Here is a 16648-nt window from a genome sequence, read left to right on the forward strand (position 1 = left end):
TAAGTGGACGTTAACCAAGAGGGACTTAAACAATCAGAACTTAAAAGAAAAAAAAAAGAAAAAGAAAGAAAAAGAAAAGAGAGAAACAGAAAGACAGTCGGGTGCTACTGACAGCTCCACAGATCTCTGCAGGGCCGGAAAACAAAGAAAGAAAAAATGTTAACAGAAAAATGTCAGTTCCCCAGGAGTTCAGACATTGTTTTTGATTTCGGTATCTAATGACATTTGTGGATTTTGTTTTTTATTTCGTTTTTCCTCCCTTTCTTCGGTTCAGTTTTGAGTTCAGTTGTCCCGCCTCGCCCCCACCCCCATCTGTGTGCCGTGTGCCCCCTCCATCCCCTCACCCACCCCCCAAGCGCTGGGCGGCCTGGCCTGGTGGGCTGGCCCTGGCCCGGCCTCCCGGTGCCCGCCCTCTCTCTTCTCTCTGCCGGGATCCTCCGTCCCGTCGAGGGGGGGGCAATGCCAGCCCCCGTGCCCGTCCTGGATTCCCCCTCCCTGACAGCCCACCCCCACCCCCACCGCTCCGTCCCTCTTGTGTTTTGCATGCCGAGAACCTTGCATGAGCTGCACTGTTGAGGCCAGAAGGTGGACACTCAGGAGAGGCAGAGGCAGGGCAGGCGCGGGGAACCGTGTGTGCGATGCTCCGGGACTGGCAGCCCCCGGCCTGGGCCCGGTGAAAGCCCCCTCTCCTTCTCTCCCCCCACCCCGCCCGCCCGCTCTCTCCCCCTCGGCCTCTTGCTCCTTCTCTGGATCTGTCCTCTCTCTCTGTCTCTCCTCCTTTCCTGTCTCCGCTCTGTCTCTCTGCTTCTCTAACCTCTCCCCGTCTCTTTCCTCTCGGCTCTGCCTCTGCCTCTCCCCCTCTGGATTCTCCGTCTCCTCTGTCTCTCCCTCTCTGCCCGCTTCTGTCGCCCTCTCCGTCCCCTCTCCACCCCCTACGTGCCCTCTCTGCCTCTCTCCCCGTCAGAAGCCCAGCTCGCCCTCGCCCAGGGCCCGCGACCAGGCGGAGGCCGGCGTAGCCACGCCGCCCGCGCGGGGGAAGGAGAGCCCGAGCCCGCGCTCGGCGCCGTCGTCGCAGGGCAGAGGAGGCCACGCGGCCGGCGGGGCGGCCAGGCGGCGGCGGCGGCGGAGGCGGCGGCGGAGGCGGAGGCGGCGGCGCTCCCGGTCCTCGGCGTCCGCGCCCCGCCGCAGGGGCCGCCGGCGCTCCCGGCCCGCGCCGCCCCGGGGCTCGTCGCGCTCGCTCAGCAGGGCCCGCTCCAGCAGCGACTCGGGCGGCGACGCCCCCGGCCCCGGGCCCGAGCCCGGCTCCGAGCGAGGTCACGGCGGGCACGGGAAACGGTGAGCGGGCTCGGCCCCTGGGACCCGCACCGGGCTCCCCTCCCCGCCCCCTCGCCCCACCGAGTCCTCTCCCCTCCCCAGTCATACCCTCTCCCCGCGCACTGAGCGCCCCACCACTGACCCCTCTCCCCGCAGCGGACCTGTCCAGCCGCCCCCGCGCTAAGATCCAGATCCTCCTCCCACAACAGAGCACCCTCCTCCCGTACTCGCCCCCCACCCCCATGATCACTCTTTCTCGACAGCACGGAACAGCTTCCTCACTGATTCCTCTCCCCCCACCAGAGCCCCCTTCTCTCCTCCGGGAACCTCTCCCCGACCGCCAACACAACAACCGCTTCGTCCGCACTAACCCCATAGAACCCCTTCCCCTCCTGAGTCCTTTCCCCCCCAGGGCTTCCACTCACTCTCTCCCTAAGTGAGCCCCCTTCCCTGTCACCGGGCCCCCCTCCGCCCGCTCCTCCCCTGCCCGGGGCCCACTGTCTCCCAGCTGATCCCCCCCTGTCGCCGTGCCCCTCCTCCAGGGCCAAGGAGCGGCCCCCGCGCGCCCGGCCCGCCAGCACCTCCCCGTCCCCGGGTGCGCACGGCAGGCACGGCGGCCCGGAGGGGAAGAGCTCGTCGCGCAGCCCGGGCCCGCACCCTCGCTCGTGGAGCTCCAGCCGCTCGCCCTCCAAATCCCGCTCGCGCTCCGCGGAGAAGAGGACCCGCAGCCCCAGCCGCTCGCCGTCGCCCAAGAAAACCGTGGGCCGGTAAGTGCGGGCCCAGGGGTGGCGGCGGGACCGGCCAGGGCTGCCGGGCCGCGTCGCTCATCTCGGGCCGGGCCCCGCAGGGACAAGGACGGCGAGGGCCGCGCGAGGCACGCCGAGGCCGAGGCCGCCCGCGCCCGGCGCCGCTCCCGCAGCTACTCGCCCATCCGCAAGCGGCGCCGGGACTCACCCAGCTTCATGGAGCCGCGGCGCATCACCAGGTACGGAGGGGCCGGGGCCGGGCCACGGGGACCTTGGGGGTCCTCGACCAACCGCACCTGGTGCGGGGAGGGGAGGGCGTCGAAGGAGAGAAGGTGAGGGTTGGGAGAGGGAAGAGGGCGCTCAGGCTAGGACTGAGGTGCTGGGGAGGGGTTGGGACCCGAGAGGCAGAGGTGCAGGCTTACTTGCGGGGAGGGAGGCCTCCAGAAGGGAAGCGTCCTGAGGGCCATGGAGGGGAGGGGCTCAGTTCTGGGGTCTGGGTACAGCAGCAGGCAAGCAGTTCAGCTCTGGAAGATTCCAGCCATCCCTCTTGGAGCCCCTCCGTCCTCCTTCCCTCCCCACATTCATCTCCTGGCAATGATGTGTCCTTTTCTCCTTCATCTCAAGGTCCAGCCTGCTGAGTGGCCTGTGGCCAGCCTGGGGGCCGGGTGGACCCCCTCTCCACAGGCTGCAGGGGAGATGCCCATGTGAGCTGACTGGCTCTGTTCGGCTGTCTGTCTGCCTCTCCTTTTCTCACTAAGCTCTCTGCTCACTTCCCAGTCCCCTGGGGAATTTGGAGGAGGGGGCACCGGCAGTCTGGTCTCTGGGGCAGCTGTGAGGGGAATCGGTCCCTCCCACTTTGCCCACACAGTCTGCCGGGACTGGAGGGTCTGGGCCTGGGTCTCCAGGTGAGATGATGGTCTGCATTTGTGGAAATCACCCTGCAGCCCTAGATCCCCGACATGGGGTAGAGGGCCACAGGCAAAATTCTGAGCCCAGCTCTGCCCTGGCCTTGCTGGGCAGCCATGGGAGATCAGCGTGCCTCTCCGGGCCTCAGTTCTCACATCAGAGCTAGAGGCCAGGCTGCCAGGCTTGGGACACCCCCCCCCGCCAGATACCCCCATAAGCAGGGGGTCCTAAGACAGCCTCCACACCTTCTACCTGGCACCCCCTTCAGCCCCTCCCAGGCTGCCTCCTCCTCCCACTAACAGACACCTGTTTTCTTCCTCAGAATTAACCCCACGCAATGGGGCATTGTCGCCCCCTTAACTCTGTTTTCTTTTCTCTGGGTCACAGTCTCCTGGCTTCAAACTAACTCTGGGCCAGCGGGAGGTAGCTGAGTAAGGAGTGGGGGCCGGCAGGCCTGGGCCAGGGCCTTGGGCATGGGCAGCAGTGGCCAGGGGCTCCTTTTGTGCCCTCTGAGTGACCTGAGAACCAATATCCTCCGTCCTGTGGGGAACAAAGAAGCAGGAATGGGCCATATTCACAAACCCTCCCGTGCACAGAAGCCACTGCTTAGCTTGGCTTAAAAGTTGCATTTACTCAACAGATTTTTATTGAGCACCTACTCCGGTCAAGCAGAGACTTGGTCCCCTTTCCCTGCAGACAAGTGAGGAAAAACAAAGTGATCAACATGAAATTGGACCACTGCATGTCCAGTCTTGCTGGGGCAGGGGTGGAGGTGGGGAGAATTCCAAGGTCAAGGCTCAGGGGAAACTGAGGCAGGGAAGCCCTGGCCACTGCTGGGGAGGGGCTCAGGGCCTGAGTGAGGGCCCAGGACTGACACAGATCAGGGCCTTGGCTGGCCTGTAATCAGCTCTTCCCTCCCGGCAGTGCCCGAAAGCGTCCCATCCCCTACTACCGGCCCAGCCCCTCGTCCTCCTCCAGCTGCCTGAGCAGCGACTACTCAAGCCGGAGCCCCAGCCCTGGCCACAGCCATGGAAGCTACAGCAGCCGCAGTCGGACCCGCAGCCGCACTCGCAGCCCTTCCAGGACCCCCAGTCCCAGCTACCACAGCCGGAGCAGCTCAGAGAGCGGGGGCTTCTGAGCCCAGCAGACCCAGTTTCGTGCCCCCTGGCACAGGGAGAGGCGAGGGGTCCGGACCCAGGAGCTGCAGGGGGCCTGCACCCCACTGCTACAAGGAGGTCCCGGGTCCAGGGAAGACCTTGAGGGCGGGGGCCCTGAAGACAAAGAGGATCTGGATTCTGCTGCTTCTAGGGGGCCCCCGCCCTCACCTCCCGCTCGCCCACCACGGCCAGGGAACAAGAGCCGTTTCGAACACAGGGACCACCCTGCCCCGCTTCCTGCTTGAGGCCAGCTCGCCAGGCTGGGGACCTCAGCTCAGTGGACCCAGGGACACCTTTGACGGTGCCAGACCTGGGAGCCTCCCCTGCCACTCCATAGGACCCTCAGCTCCTCTCTACCCCTGGGCGGACACGGAGATGGGACAGCAAGCCGGAGCTAAGTTAGACAGGAGGAAGAATGGCCTGACCTTGGTGCACCACCATCCAGGCTGAGGAACCACTTCCTTCGAGCCGGCTGCAGGAGGACCCTGGCTGAGGGCTGGAGGCTGGCCCCAGAGCCTCCCCAGATGCCTCCCCTGGCCCAGGAGTGCCCAGACTGGGTGGGCCCCTAAGCCCCAGCCTGAGGGTCCAGGGAGCTCACCCTTGGTCGCACCTCTCCAGCCCAGGCTCTCCCCTCCAGCCCTCGCCCCGTGCCCTGGGCCGAGGCCACACCAGCCAGGCCTTCTGCATGACGAGAGGTGGGATATACAGACCACAGCTGCATCTGACCCTGAGATCAAAAGGGGTTCGGGTCAGGAGGTGGAAGGGAGAAGCGGTAGACGGAGGAGGAGCCTGTGAGGGGAAGAGCAATGCAGTCGGCTGACTGAGCGGCCTCGGGGAGCCCCGGTGTGCCCAGTGGCTGGGACCTGGGCCGGATGGCAGCAGGCCTAGGGTGACGTGCCCTTTGGGGCTGCCCAAGGGAGCAGGGAGCCAAAGGGAGCACTTCCTCCTCCTCTTCCAGAGAGGGGCGCTACACCCCTTCGAAGAAAGGGTAGAATCTAGACGGAGGGCCTTGGCCTGGGGCATGGACGGGGAAGCAGCGGCCCCCAGCCCTCTACTGCTGCTCCCAGCCCCCTCCTCCTGGGGCCCTCAGGGATCTCACGAAGTCTTCCTTGGCCCAACAGGGCAGATGCCCTGGGCTCCGGTGGGGGGAGGGGTCTGGGGTCTGGTCCGGGTTCCCCCTCTCTGTTTCCCCCTCCTTCTCCGCGGTGCGGATAAAAATTGGACTCTAATAAAACACTTGGTGCCCGGATGGCAGGTGGTGAGACCAGGCCTCTGTGGATTTGGGTACCTGGGGAGTGTGGGGAAGGCAGAGGGTCCTGGGGTCCTTGCCTCTGAGAAATGAGAGGGACTCAGACTCCAAGGGACCAGGACCCAGCACGTCCACCTCGTGTCTCCACGCGTGAGTCTGTGGAGCCTGCAGCTTGGTGGGGAGAAAAACAGGGACCCCGAAAGGCCTTCTCCCTAGCCGGGAGGCCCTGTGGGCTTTGAATACCCCCATTCCACCCGACGCCCAGACACCCGGCCTTGCTTCAGCAGTGAACAGGGGATAGGACAGGCCCACGTGCAGGACCCTCCATAGCGGTGGAGTGTTCAGAACCGCTGGAACACAGCGCAGAGCAACGCCGGCTGTGAATCCAGGCTCCACGCGGGACTGTGAGGAAGCTGAAAGGGGATGCTGTCCTAAGAGTGCCCGGCACAGGGCCTGCCATAGAGCGAGTCATAAGTGGCCACTTAAAAGAAAACACCGTGTGTCCAGCCCCGGATGGGTGCTGGGATGGGGATTGGAAAGGGAGAGCTTGGCGTGGTTTTTACTTTTTAATAGCTATTCACACTGTATTTCTTCCTTTCTTTTTTTTTTTTTTTTTTGCGGTATGCGGGCCTCTCACTGTTGTGGCCTCTCCCGTTGCGGAGCACAGACTCCGGACGCGCAGGCTCAGCGGCCATGGCTCACGGGCCCAGCCGCTCCGTGGCACGTGGGATCTTCCCAGACCGGGGCACGAACCCATGTCCCCTGCATGGACAGGCGGACTCTCAACCACTGCGCCACCAGGGAAGCCCTGGATTTCTTTCTTTTATAGAGACCTAAACAAATGCACACACTCTCCTCTTCCTCCTCTCCTCATCTTCCTTCTCCTTTTCTTTTAGTGGTAGATGTTAACCTTGCTTTGAATCAGCTGCTCTTTGGGAATCTGATGGAAGTTGGGAACCCTTTCCTCAAAATAATGTGCACACGCCCACCATCTGCAGGCAACTTCAGACCTCACAGGCACTCTGCAATCCTTTAGGGCTCCACAGGTCAAGAACCCTGACCCACCTCTACTGAGAGGGCAGTGGACATGGCCACGGCTCTGGGCTGCGCGTGCCACGACACAGGAGATGTCCTTGGTCTGTTCTGGGCTGCAGAGCGGGGGTGCCGTGCTCTGAAGGCTAGGGCTGTGTCAGCACATGACCTCTCTCTACTTTCTATTCCCTCAGACCGGAAGGGGCACCTGAGGAGGCCTTTGGCCGGTGGCTGTGTTTCTGATCTGAGGAAGCTGGTCAAAGAAGTGTCAGTGATCTCTTTAATGCTTTACACAGGTTCAGCAAAACTAGGCCTCAGGCTGGGAGTTCCCTGGCGGTCCAGTGGTTAAGACTTCACGCTTCTGATGCAGGTGACACGGGTTCGATCCCTGGTCGGGGAACTAAGATCCTGCATGCCATGTGGCACGGCCAAAAAAAAAAAAAACCAGCTGGGTAGGGGTTGGGGCTCCAGGGAAAGCAGGCTTGGCCCTGCTCTGGAGACGCTGCCTCTTGGAGGGGATGGGGGCATGAAACACACCCCAAGGTGGGCATGGAAGTCCAGCCTGTCTCACACAAGCCCAAAGCTGCCCCTTCCCCTTCCCCCCTTCCAGTCCCTCACTGCCCAGCTGGACCGCCTTCCTCATCTGCACCCCACAGCCAGGCTGCAACCAGGTGACCAGGCAGTGCCACTTCCTTTTCTGCCCCACCCCCGCTCCTGGCCTCTAACCACGACCCCTCCTAGGTCCACCTCCTCACCAGCTGGCCTGCCTGGGTCTGGCCTGCTCCAGTCCATCCCACCATATCCACAATTCAAATCTGACCATTCCCTCCCTCTTTCCATACATGCTTACTCAACACCTACTATATGCCATGCCCAGTTCCTGGCTCTGAGGACACAGTATTGAATTAAGGAAACAGAACTCCCCACCATAAGGATCCCGTGACCATGTCCACCAGCTCGTAGCACTTGGAAGGCCTTCCAAACGGCGAACGGCTCCACCTGGAATTGCCATCCTCTCCCGCCGCCACCCTCCAACCTCCGCTCCCATCACTGTCCTTGACTCCAGCGGACCCTCCTCCCTGGGCCCCCCTCGGCCCCAAGGCATGCCCTCTCCACCTCCACAGGTTCCTGAGAGCTCATGGTTCCAGGCCCAGCTCAGCTGCCCCCTACTTCTAGGCGCCTTCCCGATCCCCAGCTGCGGTGGCCACTCCCGCCTCTGGATTTCTCCAGCCCTAGGTCTGTTCCTGCCTTTAGGGTATCGAGCTCTTGATCCAGTTATTTGTTGGCGGGTCTCTCTCTCCCTAAATCTGTGAGCTTCTGGAGCCCGGGCCATGCCTTCTTATCTCTGCATTCCCCGAACAGGCACCCTTGAGATGTTTGTTGAATGAGTGAAGGAGTGAACGAGGCAACTATGGCGTGAGGGGTTCCAGCAACCGTGGGGGAGGGTGGAGACCAAAGGCCTGGTGGCAGCAGGAAGACCCTAGAGGGCGACAGAGAGAGAGGAAAAAAAACTGCTGGCTGGCGGCGGGCCAGAAGGGATACAAAACAGGCCTGGACAGAGAGGAGAGCTCCCTGGGGGAGGATCCTTGGCAGCCTGGAAGCCCGAAGCTCTTGTCTTCAGCACCTCCCTGGCTACTTGGTGCCCGTCCCGCTGAGAAGGACAGAGAGGGTACCAGGCCCCTGTCCCTCCCGCAGACGGAGGGTTCAGACTGAACTCTTCTGCTCTTACCTTGGGAAAAGGGAAAAACACTGGAAGGCAGGCAGGAAAACAGGAAATTCCAATTCTATGTCGGGTAACAAGAGGGGGAGACGGGGGCAGGGGTGGGGGAACCTTAGCAAGATGTGGCATTTGGGGTGTAGGACGTCCTCTCCTCACCTCTCTCTCTGCACTTGGGGCCTCGGGGGCCCCTCCATCCTTCCCCTCCCTGCACACACAGCAGCCAGGAGGCTGGACAAGGCTTGCCTGGGTCCTGGCAAATTCGCCCCCTTTTCTTAATCTGTTTCCTACAGCCCCAGACCCAGGGTAGCAAGTCACAAATGCACATGCCCAATTTGGGCGTCCCAGCTGACTACCCCCCTCCCCTGCCTCTCTGAGGTGCTCTTGGAAGCCCCCTGGCCTACTCCCCCGACCCTCCCACCTCCGCCTCTCTCAGCCGAGGGCATACTCAGCAAACCGGCCTTATCACCAGGCGCCTACCCTTCCTTTGCCAAGCCCCCCTCCACCTGAGAAAGGCTCTCGGGACACCCAGCACAGGAGGGTGCTCCAGCCACAGGGCCTCCCGCCTCCACGGCCACCGGAGGGGTTGCCCCATCCCCACGCCCTCCCTCATCCTCTGCGTCCACTCACCATATACACATCCCTGGGTGGATGGGGGGTCGTGGGGGATGGGGGAGAGTAGAGAGTGGAGGAGAAACTGTTGATCCGCCAGCGCTGGACGGAGCCTTCGAGAACATCCAGTCCGATGGTCTCATCGTACAGATGAAGAAAATGAGTCACGGAGGCCGGCTGTTAGCCAAGGTCACAGAGTTAGAGACGTAGGCGTCCCCAGACTCCCAAGCTAGACAGATTCTTTCTACTGGACAGCAGGGTGGGAGGGGTAGGAGGATGGATCCCCAGCCCTCCCGCCCGGCCCCTCCTTGGCACCCCTCCAGCAGTGATGGAGGCAAGGTGACCCCAAGGCCAGCCAGAAGACGAAGGCCTAGGAGATGGGTTTTGGGAAATGGACTCCCGGAGGGGCAGTGTCTAGACACTTCCAGAAAGACCCAGAGCCCCCCCGCCCCCATGCGCCCTCGTTACGGCTGCCCACATTCTTAGTTCCCAGCAGGCCCAGCGGCCGGCGCTTCATCAGCTGTCAGGCCTCTCCCGGGAGCTCGGGCAGCTGCCTGAACGCTCTCGCACTTTCGGAGGCTGGGCCAGGGAGGGAAGGGCTGCGGCAGCTGGAGTTGGCAAAAGCCTGCCAAGGGAGTGGCCAGTGTGGCCAAGTGCTCAGGCGAGGGCCAGGCCAGGAAGCTGGGAGGCTGTTCTCGGAGCTGCAGCAGAGTAACCCAGACTCTGGGGCTAGGGATAGGGGACGGGCCCCTCTGATTAAGGAATCCCTGCAGTGTCCCCCTGCTCCCCACCCCCTTGGCTTCTGGGAAATCCCTGCAGGTGGAGTTGTCCTCTTAATCCCAGAAAAACTACCCCTGGGAGCTCAGTACCCTAGAGGAAGGGTGCTTGGTCAGGGCTGGAAGTGAACCCAGAGAGGCTAGCCCAACCCTCCCCGTCCCACAGGTAACCCTGGGCTGCACACCTCACCCTGGGCCTGCAAGCCGCAGCCCACGGCCCTCCCTGGACTGCCTGGGAAGTCTCCCCCCTGCCGGATAGAGAGGCAGGAGGCCTGGGTTCCAATCCCTCCATCCTTCACCAGCTTTGTGACCTTGGGGCAGTTGTGACTCTCAGTTTTCTCATCTCCAGGATGGGACTCTGATAAGATACCTGAACATGCTATAAAGCACATACAACCAGGTAATTCTCATTAATCTAAGTCTCAATATCCAAAATTAAAGGCCCTCTTTCCTTAATAACAATGAACACTTCTGAGCACCAGGCCCTTCACGGGAGTTACCGTGTTACAGATTCACTGCAGCCCTGCAAGATGGGTGTGTTAAAAAAAAAAGAGATGGGTGTGTTATTAGCTATGTCTTGCAGATGGGGACATGCCAGCTCAGAGAGGTCACCAGGCCAGCAGCAGGTTCAAGCCCAGCCTTGTCTGACTCCAAAACCCAGTTTCTCCTCCACCCCTACCCGCACTTACTACCACCCAGAGCTACCCAGTCCCCCTCCCTTATGATTGGCAGCTCTGATCTGAGAGTCCCTTGAGAAGTGACCCATTGAAGATGGATGTGGGGAATTCCCTGGCAGTCCAGTGGTTAGAACTCCACACTTTTGTTGTAGCAAAAATAGAAATTAGACTTTTCTGATAAAGTGGAAAATAAGGAAACAATGAACAGGCTGGGGAAACAACATAAACAGGCCTGAAAGAGTTAAGCAATCTTGGTTATTCTTTAGCTGTTACTACTAACAAACACTTGTAGCTAGACTTGTCCTTCACAAAGTTGATTACTCTCTGACTCCATACAGATGACCCTTTGCACCTGGCGTTTCTTCTCCCCCTACACTCCCCTGTAGCACTCTTCATTTCAGAAGGAAGGTCATGGGCCCATAACTTCAGGGACATCAGACCCGGTTGCTGAGCTACCTGATGCCAACTTGGGCCATGAATTTGCAGAAGAAAAGAAATGCAAGACCTCCACTACTTTTGATCCTTACCATATACCCCGGACTGCGAGCCCCACATATAAAATCTTCTCCGATTCCCCAAGAAGGAGGCACAGTTCTTGAGGCGTTAGCCTACTGTCTTCCCTTTGCCTGGCAAAGAAAATAAAAAGCCTCTCTATTTCTTATCTTCCAATTCTCTGTCTCCATATTTTTATCCAGCATCCGTGCCGAGGGAGCCAGATTTGGCAATACTTTCACTGCAGAGGGCCCAGGGTTCGATCCCTGGTTTGGGAACTAAGATCCCACGAGCCCCCCAGGCGTGATAAAAAAAAAAAAAAAAAGATGGATGTGAATTCTCAGTTCTGCTTCCTCCACCTCCATGGGCTGGGTGCTGGGGGTGGAGCCCTGGGTTGCACAACTTCCCCAAGCCGGGGCAACAGGGATGGATCCTCCCCACCTTGGTTTCAGGCAAAATGAAGGGAGCTCTGAAGGTAGCTTCTGTCTACAAGGTGCTGGCGGCCAGGCAGGCAGCCCCCACCCAGAGCATGGCTGGGCCACACTTGAAGGCACCCATGATTATATTTGACAGCTCCCGCTAGGGTGGGGCACCTGGGCTCGTCTGGGCCAAGGTGGGCAGGCAGGGACGGATGAGGGCCCTCCCTGGCTCCTGACCTCACCCTGACTTTAAGAGCTGGGGATAGGTGGGGTTGGGGGTGCCAGGGCGTGAAGGCCTGGGGCTTCCTGAAGCTGAGACCCTTTGGGGGCAGCGAGTAGCTCCCCATGGAGACTGGGCTCCTGACGTGATCCAGCAAGAGGGGCGGGGCAGAGGGCAGGCACCCTGTCTGCCTCCTCTCCTTGGCCCATGAGAGCCCCAGGTGCTTAGAGGCCTTTCCAGAGGCGACCTCAGATCTGTGGCCCAACCCCAGCTCTTTCCCGATGGGAAGCAGGTGGGTAAGAAAGAAAGACATCTAGGAGTGCTCTCTTGAAGAGGAAATTGAGGCTCAGAGAGGGCACGAGACTTGTTGCTACCCCAGCTCATTTTTCTAAATTAATTAATTAATTTATTTTTGGCTGCGTTAGGTCTTTGTTGCTGTGCGCAGGCTTTCTCTAGTTGAGGCGAGTGGGGGCTACTCTTCGTTGCGGTGCGCGGGCTTCTCACTGCGGCGGCTTCTCTTGCTGCGGAACACGGGCTCTAGGCACGCGGTCTGCAGTAGTTGCAGCACGCGGGCTCAGTGGCTGTGGCTCATGGGCTCTAGAGCGCAGGCTCAGTAGTTGCAGCGCATGGGCTTAGTTGTTCCACGGCACGTGGGATCTTCCAGGACCAGGGATCAAACCCATGTCCCCTGCATCGGCAGGTGGATTCTTAACCACTGCGCCACCAGGGAAGCCCTACCCCAGCTCAATGAGGTGAGTGGACTGGAGTCTGGCTTTCAGCCCCTCAGGTGTCCTGGGCGGGGCAGGGCAAGTCCTGCGTGGAACTGGCAGGAGTACAGCCTCAGCCCAGCCCCAGGAGAGGGGCAGCAAACAGAGTGGGTCTCGGAAGCAGAGGAAGTAAGGGACTCCAAGGTGGGAGCCCCATGAGGGTAAGAGCCCTGAGCACTAGAGAGGCAAGAGCCTTACTCTGCTAGTGTCTTACAGGAGGCCGTAGGCCAGTCACCTATTCTCTCTGAACCTCAGTTTCCCCATCTAAAAAGGAGGGATAAAAAGACAGAAGTCAGGAGAAGGAAGGCTGGACTGGGGTCCTGCCAATGAAGGCAGGAGAGAGAGGGAACGTTAGGATTACGCCAGGACCGTAGGGGCAGCATCCTCTCCCAGAGGTGGGAGCGAGGGCGTGGATCCCATAGGTGGTCAGATAGGAGGTGGGGCAGGCTTCAGGCTTCAAGCAAGTTTGAAGGAGCTGTACTACCTGGAGCCCCCTCTCCCTTTGTGCTGTGGGAATATTAAACAAAAGGGACTTTGAGATCATAATCTGCAAAGAGGAAAAGGAGGGGCCTTGGCCCAAATCACACAAAAAATCAGTGGCAAAACCCCTATGAGATTCAAGGTTGCTGCATTTCAAGTTCCCTGTCCAGAGCTCCTCGAGAAAAACAGATATAATGGGGAGCTTTGACAGTAACCTTTCTCCTGACCCCCCTCAGCACGGGGCCTCAGGGTTCGTGATCTGGGTCTGCCCCACTGGGAAGTCAAGGGGAAAACGACCAAACCTACACACGCCACAGCCTCTGCGACAGGGAGACATACACGCTCTCTTTCCTCCCCCCTCTTTCAACTCCAAGGAGCTAATAATAACAATAATTCATAATCATGTACCAGGTCCTGGACTAAAATGTTTACTTGCATTAAGTGGCTGAATCCTCACACCAACCCAGTGATGGAAGCATTTTCATCATCATCATCACCATCATCCCCATTTTCCCGATGGGTAAACTGAGTCACAAAGACTCTCATTTGCACAAGTTCATCCAGTGAGTGGCAGGACCTGGATGTGAACTCAGGCGGTCTGGCTCCCGAGCCCACACTCCTAACCATGCTGCTTCTTAAGACATTATTTCAGACACCCTGGGGTCCAAATCCCGGCTCTGCCAATTCCTAGCTGTGTGGCCTGGGACAAGCAGCCTGACCTCTCTCTCGGCTTTATCCTCCTAGACTGTCCACAGATCGCGGCCTAGCGCTTTAGCACCCAGGCCTGCGAGCGTCCGGCAGTGAGTACTGCACCAGCATCGGGGCTCCAGTCATTTGTTTACTCAAGCAAGAGAAGGTTCCAGATGTGGGTAGGGCCTTCCTCGCCCCGCCCCGCTCCCCGGTATGCAGTGAGGGGAATGCAGGGGGAGGGGCTGCTCCGGCCCGTCACTGCCATTAATAGCGACCTGAAACACGCCTGCTAAAAATACCCAGCTGGAGGCCCATAAAAGCGCTGCTGGGGCTGGCGCCCGACACTTCTCGCACTCCTCCGAACCTCAGCCAGACGCGCCCAGACCAGCCAGCATGACCGAGCGCCGAGTGCCCTTCTCGCTCCTGCGGGGCCCCAGCTGGGACCCTTTCCGCGATTGGTACCCGGCCCACAGCCGCCTCTTCGACCAGGCCTTCGGGATGCCCCGGCTGCCCGAGGAGTGGTCGCAGTGGCTGAGCCACAGCGGATGGCCGGGCTACGTGCGCCCTCTGTCCGCCGCCGCGATCGAGGGTCCCGCCTACAGCCGCGCGCTCAGCCGGCAGCTCAGCAGCGGCTTCTCGGAGATCCAGCAGACTGCCGACCGCTGGCGCGTGTCCTTGGACGTCAACCACTTCGCCCCCGAGGAGCTGACGGTCAAGACCAAGGACGGCGTGGTGGAGATCACTGGTGAGCCCCCCCGGGGACTGGGGCGCCGGCCTCCGGCCTCTCGCCGGTCCTGGGGAGGAGCCCTGGTCAGGGACCTGGGTTGAAATGCGGGGCGGGGGGCGGCGGGGCGGGGGCTGGAAAGTGAAAGCTTAGCCGAGGACCCGGGGGCAGAGCCCGGGGCGCGGGGCGGGCCTCCTTGCCCTGCCCCTGGCCTGTATACACTCCTCTGGAGTTGGGGGGTGCTGATAGCTCCTAATGGATCTTTTAGCCCTAAAAAGTCTACGCTAAGGGAAGAAACGCCCCCTTCCAGCGGAGACCCCCCCCACGGCCCCAGCCCCACCCCCAAGGGACCAGGTCTCCCCGCCCCCACCCGCGCGCGCCTACCCACCTCGGCCGGCGGTTGGTATGAAGAGGGCGTCGCCGCCCGCCCCACGCCGTCTCCGCCCCTAGCCCGTGTCCGCGGAGGGGGCGTGTGCGCGTGCCCGGCGCTGCGGCCCCCCTCACCGCTCCCAAAGCCCCTGAACCGAACTTTCCAGAAGCTTCTGAGATCCCGGGACGGCTTGGGGCACACAAATCCCTTAGTCAGTCTTGCCTGCCCTGAGTCCTGGCCGCCAGGTGGGACGCGTTTGGATGTGCGCCAGCTGGAGAGGCCGCCCCTCCCTGCCTCCTCTGACCTCCTACCCGCCCCCCCCCAACTCCCCTCTTCCTCAGGCAAGCACGAAGAGCGACAGGACGAGCACGGCTACATTTCCCGGTGCTTCACTCGAAAATACACGTGAGTCCTGGCTCCAGAGCTTGGGGGACGGGAGGAGGGCGCAGGGACACACAGGTGTGTAATGCTTCTCCTCCCTTTATGCGTGTCCAGGCTGCCCCCCGGTGTGGACCCCACCCAGGTCTCCTCCTCCCTGTCCCCCGAGGGCACGCTCACAGTGGAGGCCCCGTTGCCCAAGCCAGCCACCCAGTCGGCAGAGATCACCATCCCTGTCACCTTCGAGGCGCGTGCCCAGCTCGGGGGCCCAGAAGCTGGGAAGTCTGAACAGCCTGGAAACAAGTAAAGGCCCTAGCCTAGTTGCCCACTCCACAGTAGCCATCACTGACCGTCCCCACCCACCAAACCTCTGTACTCTTTTGATATCTTGACCTTCTGTTTTTCTCAAATAAAGTTCGAAACAACTGCCTGCCCCTGCCTCGGACCCTGGTGTGTTTGTGGAGACATAGGGGTTGTTGGTGGTTCACACGTTCATCACCTTTGCTGAGGGCCTGCTGTGTGCCAAGACCCACGCTGGGCCCTGTGGGTACAGTGGTATCCTTCACAGGGCACAGCCCTGCCCTCCAGTCCCTTGTTTATTAAGAGAGAAACAGTCATTGTTTACGGCAATTAAAACCCCCAGGGCTGGGCTTCCCTGGTGGCGCAGTGGTTAAGAATCCACCTGCCAATGCAGGAGACATGAGTTCGAGCTCTGGTCTGGGAAGATCCCACATGCTGCGGAGCAACTAAGCTTGTGCACCACAACTACTGAGCCTGCGCTGTAGAACCCGCTCGCCGCAACTAGAGAAAAGCCCGCACATCAAAAACCCGATGCAGCCAAAAATAAATAAATAAATTCATGAAAAAAACAAACAAACCCAGGGCCAGGTGTGGGATCAGGGGAAACCAGGAGATGCACCTGGCCCAGGCTTAGGCACTCAGGAACACCTGGGCAGGGGGCAGGTGAGGGGAGACAGGGCAGGGTCTGGGGAGGGGAGCTTCCTGGGAGCTCAGAGTTCCTTCCTGCCCTCCTCATAACTTCATTAATCCTGGGGAAGAGGGGCAGGACCAGGTAGATGGTATGGGGGGGGTGTGGCCACCCCAGGTGGCATTCTGAGGGGAGATTGGCCTCGTCAAAGGACCTTTCCCCGCCAGGCCAGGCCGTGCAGGTAGCAGGGGGCCTGGGCCCTCAGGCCTGAGGGTGCCCTGCAGAGAGCGAGGGCAGGTGTGGCCTAGGTTTTCGTGGAAGAGAGGCAAAGACCTGCCAGGGGAAGCAGTGGCTACAGGAGGGCCTGCCTTGACTGTCGCTGGCAGGAACACCCACACCTACCTCGGCCTTTGTCCTTGTCCTGCCCCGACCCTCTCCCCTGCCCGAGGAGGGTTCAGGGCGACCTAGGGGAGGGAGAAGGTAGATGGGGGCTTTGGAGCCCAGTCTGAAAGTAGATGAGGGATTTTGAGACCCCACATTCTCTCCACCAGCAAGGTCCCAGAGCCGGGGGCTATGGCCAGATGCTTGCGGGTGCACAGCCCTACTGTGTCAGGGTCCCTGAGAGGAGCAGAACCCGCAGGGCGGGGCCTGGGGCATCCACACACCACTGCTCACGCCGTCCAACTTCTCAGTTTCTCCTCCCTGGTGCGGGCTCCCTGTTGGGACAGCACATCTGGAGCAGGCGTAAAGCCAAAGGAGGTCCCGGCCCTTGAGGGCCCCGCTGAACCTGGAAGGAGGCCAACAGGGAAGAAAACACCTGGCACAAGGACGGTGCTGGGCCAGCTGGCAGCACAGGTCTGGGCCTGTCAGCCAGGATGCCGCCCAGTCCACCCGCCCTCCCACCTGGTTTCCTGAGCTCTGATTGCCTAAATCTTCCACCCTCTCCCCGAGATGCACACCCCCCCACGTCTCAGATGTCTCCTGGATGCCTCCA

At 60.8% G+C, this 16648-nt stretch overlaps 2 protein-coding genes and 1 long non-coding RNA gene across 6 annotated transcripts in view; 2 read left to right on the top strand and 1 right to left on the bottom strand.

The window, feature by feature from the left end:
- The window catches only part of SRRM3 (serine/arginine repetitive matrix 3), a 34213-nt gene extending 28828 nt beyond the window's left edge, over positions 1–5385 (top strand). Inside the window, 6 exon segments of the mRNA XM_060122601.1 lie at positions 965–1335; positions 1857–2081; positions 2162–2299; positions 2685–2730; positions 2732–2764; positions 3891–5385. Coding sequence (XP_059978584.1) covers positions 965–1335; positions 1857–2081; positions 2162–2299; positions 2685–2730; positions 2732–2764; positions 3891–4226 — 1149 coding nt within the window. The 3' untranslated portion in view covers positions 4227–5385.
- On the bottom strand, positions 3578–9313 carry LOC132504877 (uncharacterized). 4 transcript variants are annotated; one of them, XR_009535143.1, is made up of 4 exons: positions 9212–9313; positions 8752–8910; positions 8134–8188; positions 3578–7884 (listed from the first exon to the last, which is right to left on the bottom strand). It is a non-coding gene; the product is annotated as an uncharacterized LOC132504877 (long non-coding RNA). The 4 variants fall into 4 exon arrangements; XR_009535144.1 differs by lacking the exon at positions 8134–8188; XR_009535142.1 differs by lacking the exon at positions 8134–8188 and having other exon boundaries at positions 3578–8133.
- Positions 9314–13567: 4254 nt separating this feature from the next.
- HSPB1 (heat shock protein family B (small) member 1) lies at positions 13568–15158 on the top strand. The gene is made up of 3 exons (XM_060123678.1): positions 13568–13999; positions 14690–14753; positions 14844–15158. The coding sequence occupies exons 1-3, from the start codon at positions 13648–13650 to the stop codon at positions 15031–15033; spliced, it is 606 nt and encodes a 201-aa protein (XP_059979661.1). The 5' UTR covers positions 13568–13647; the 3' UTR covers positions 15034–15158.
- The last annotated feature ends 1490 nt before the right edge of the window (positions 15159–16648 follow it).

This window comes from Lagenorhynchus albirostris, chromosome 15 (assembly GCF_949774975.1).
Source record: "Lagenorhynchus albirostris chromosome 15, mLagAlb1.1, whole genome shotgun sequence".
NCBI classification, from domain to species: Eukaryota; Metazoa; Chordata; class Mammalia; order Artiodactyla; family Delphinidae; genus Lagenorhynchus; species Lagenorhynchus albirostris.

What these genes read in the sequence shown, in the direction of transcription:
- HSPB1 (XM_060123678.1), top strand. Translation starts at nt 13,648, where the DNA reads ATGACCGAGCGCCGAGTGCCCTTCTCGCTCCTGCGGGGCCCCAGCTGG. An exon ending in CGGCGTGGTGGAGATCACTG is followed by an intron (nt 14,000 to 14,689) that starts GTGAGCCCCCCC and finishes CCTCTTCCTCAG; the next exon opens with GCAAGCACGAAGAGCGACAG. An exon ending in TGCTTCACTCGAAAATACAC is followed by an intron (nt 14,754 to 14,843) that starts GTGAGTCCTGGC and finishes ATGCGTGTCCAG; the next exon opens with GCTGCCCCCCGGTGTGGACC.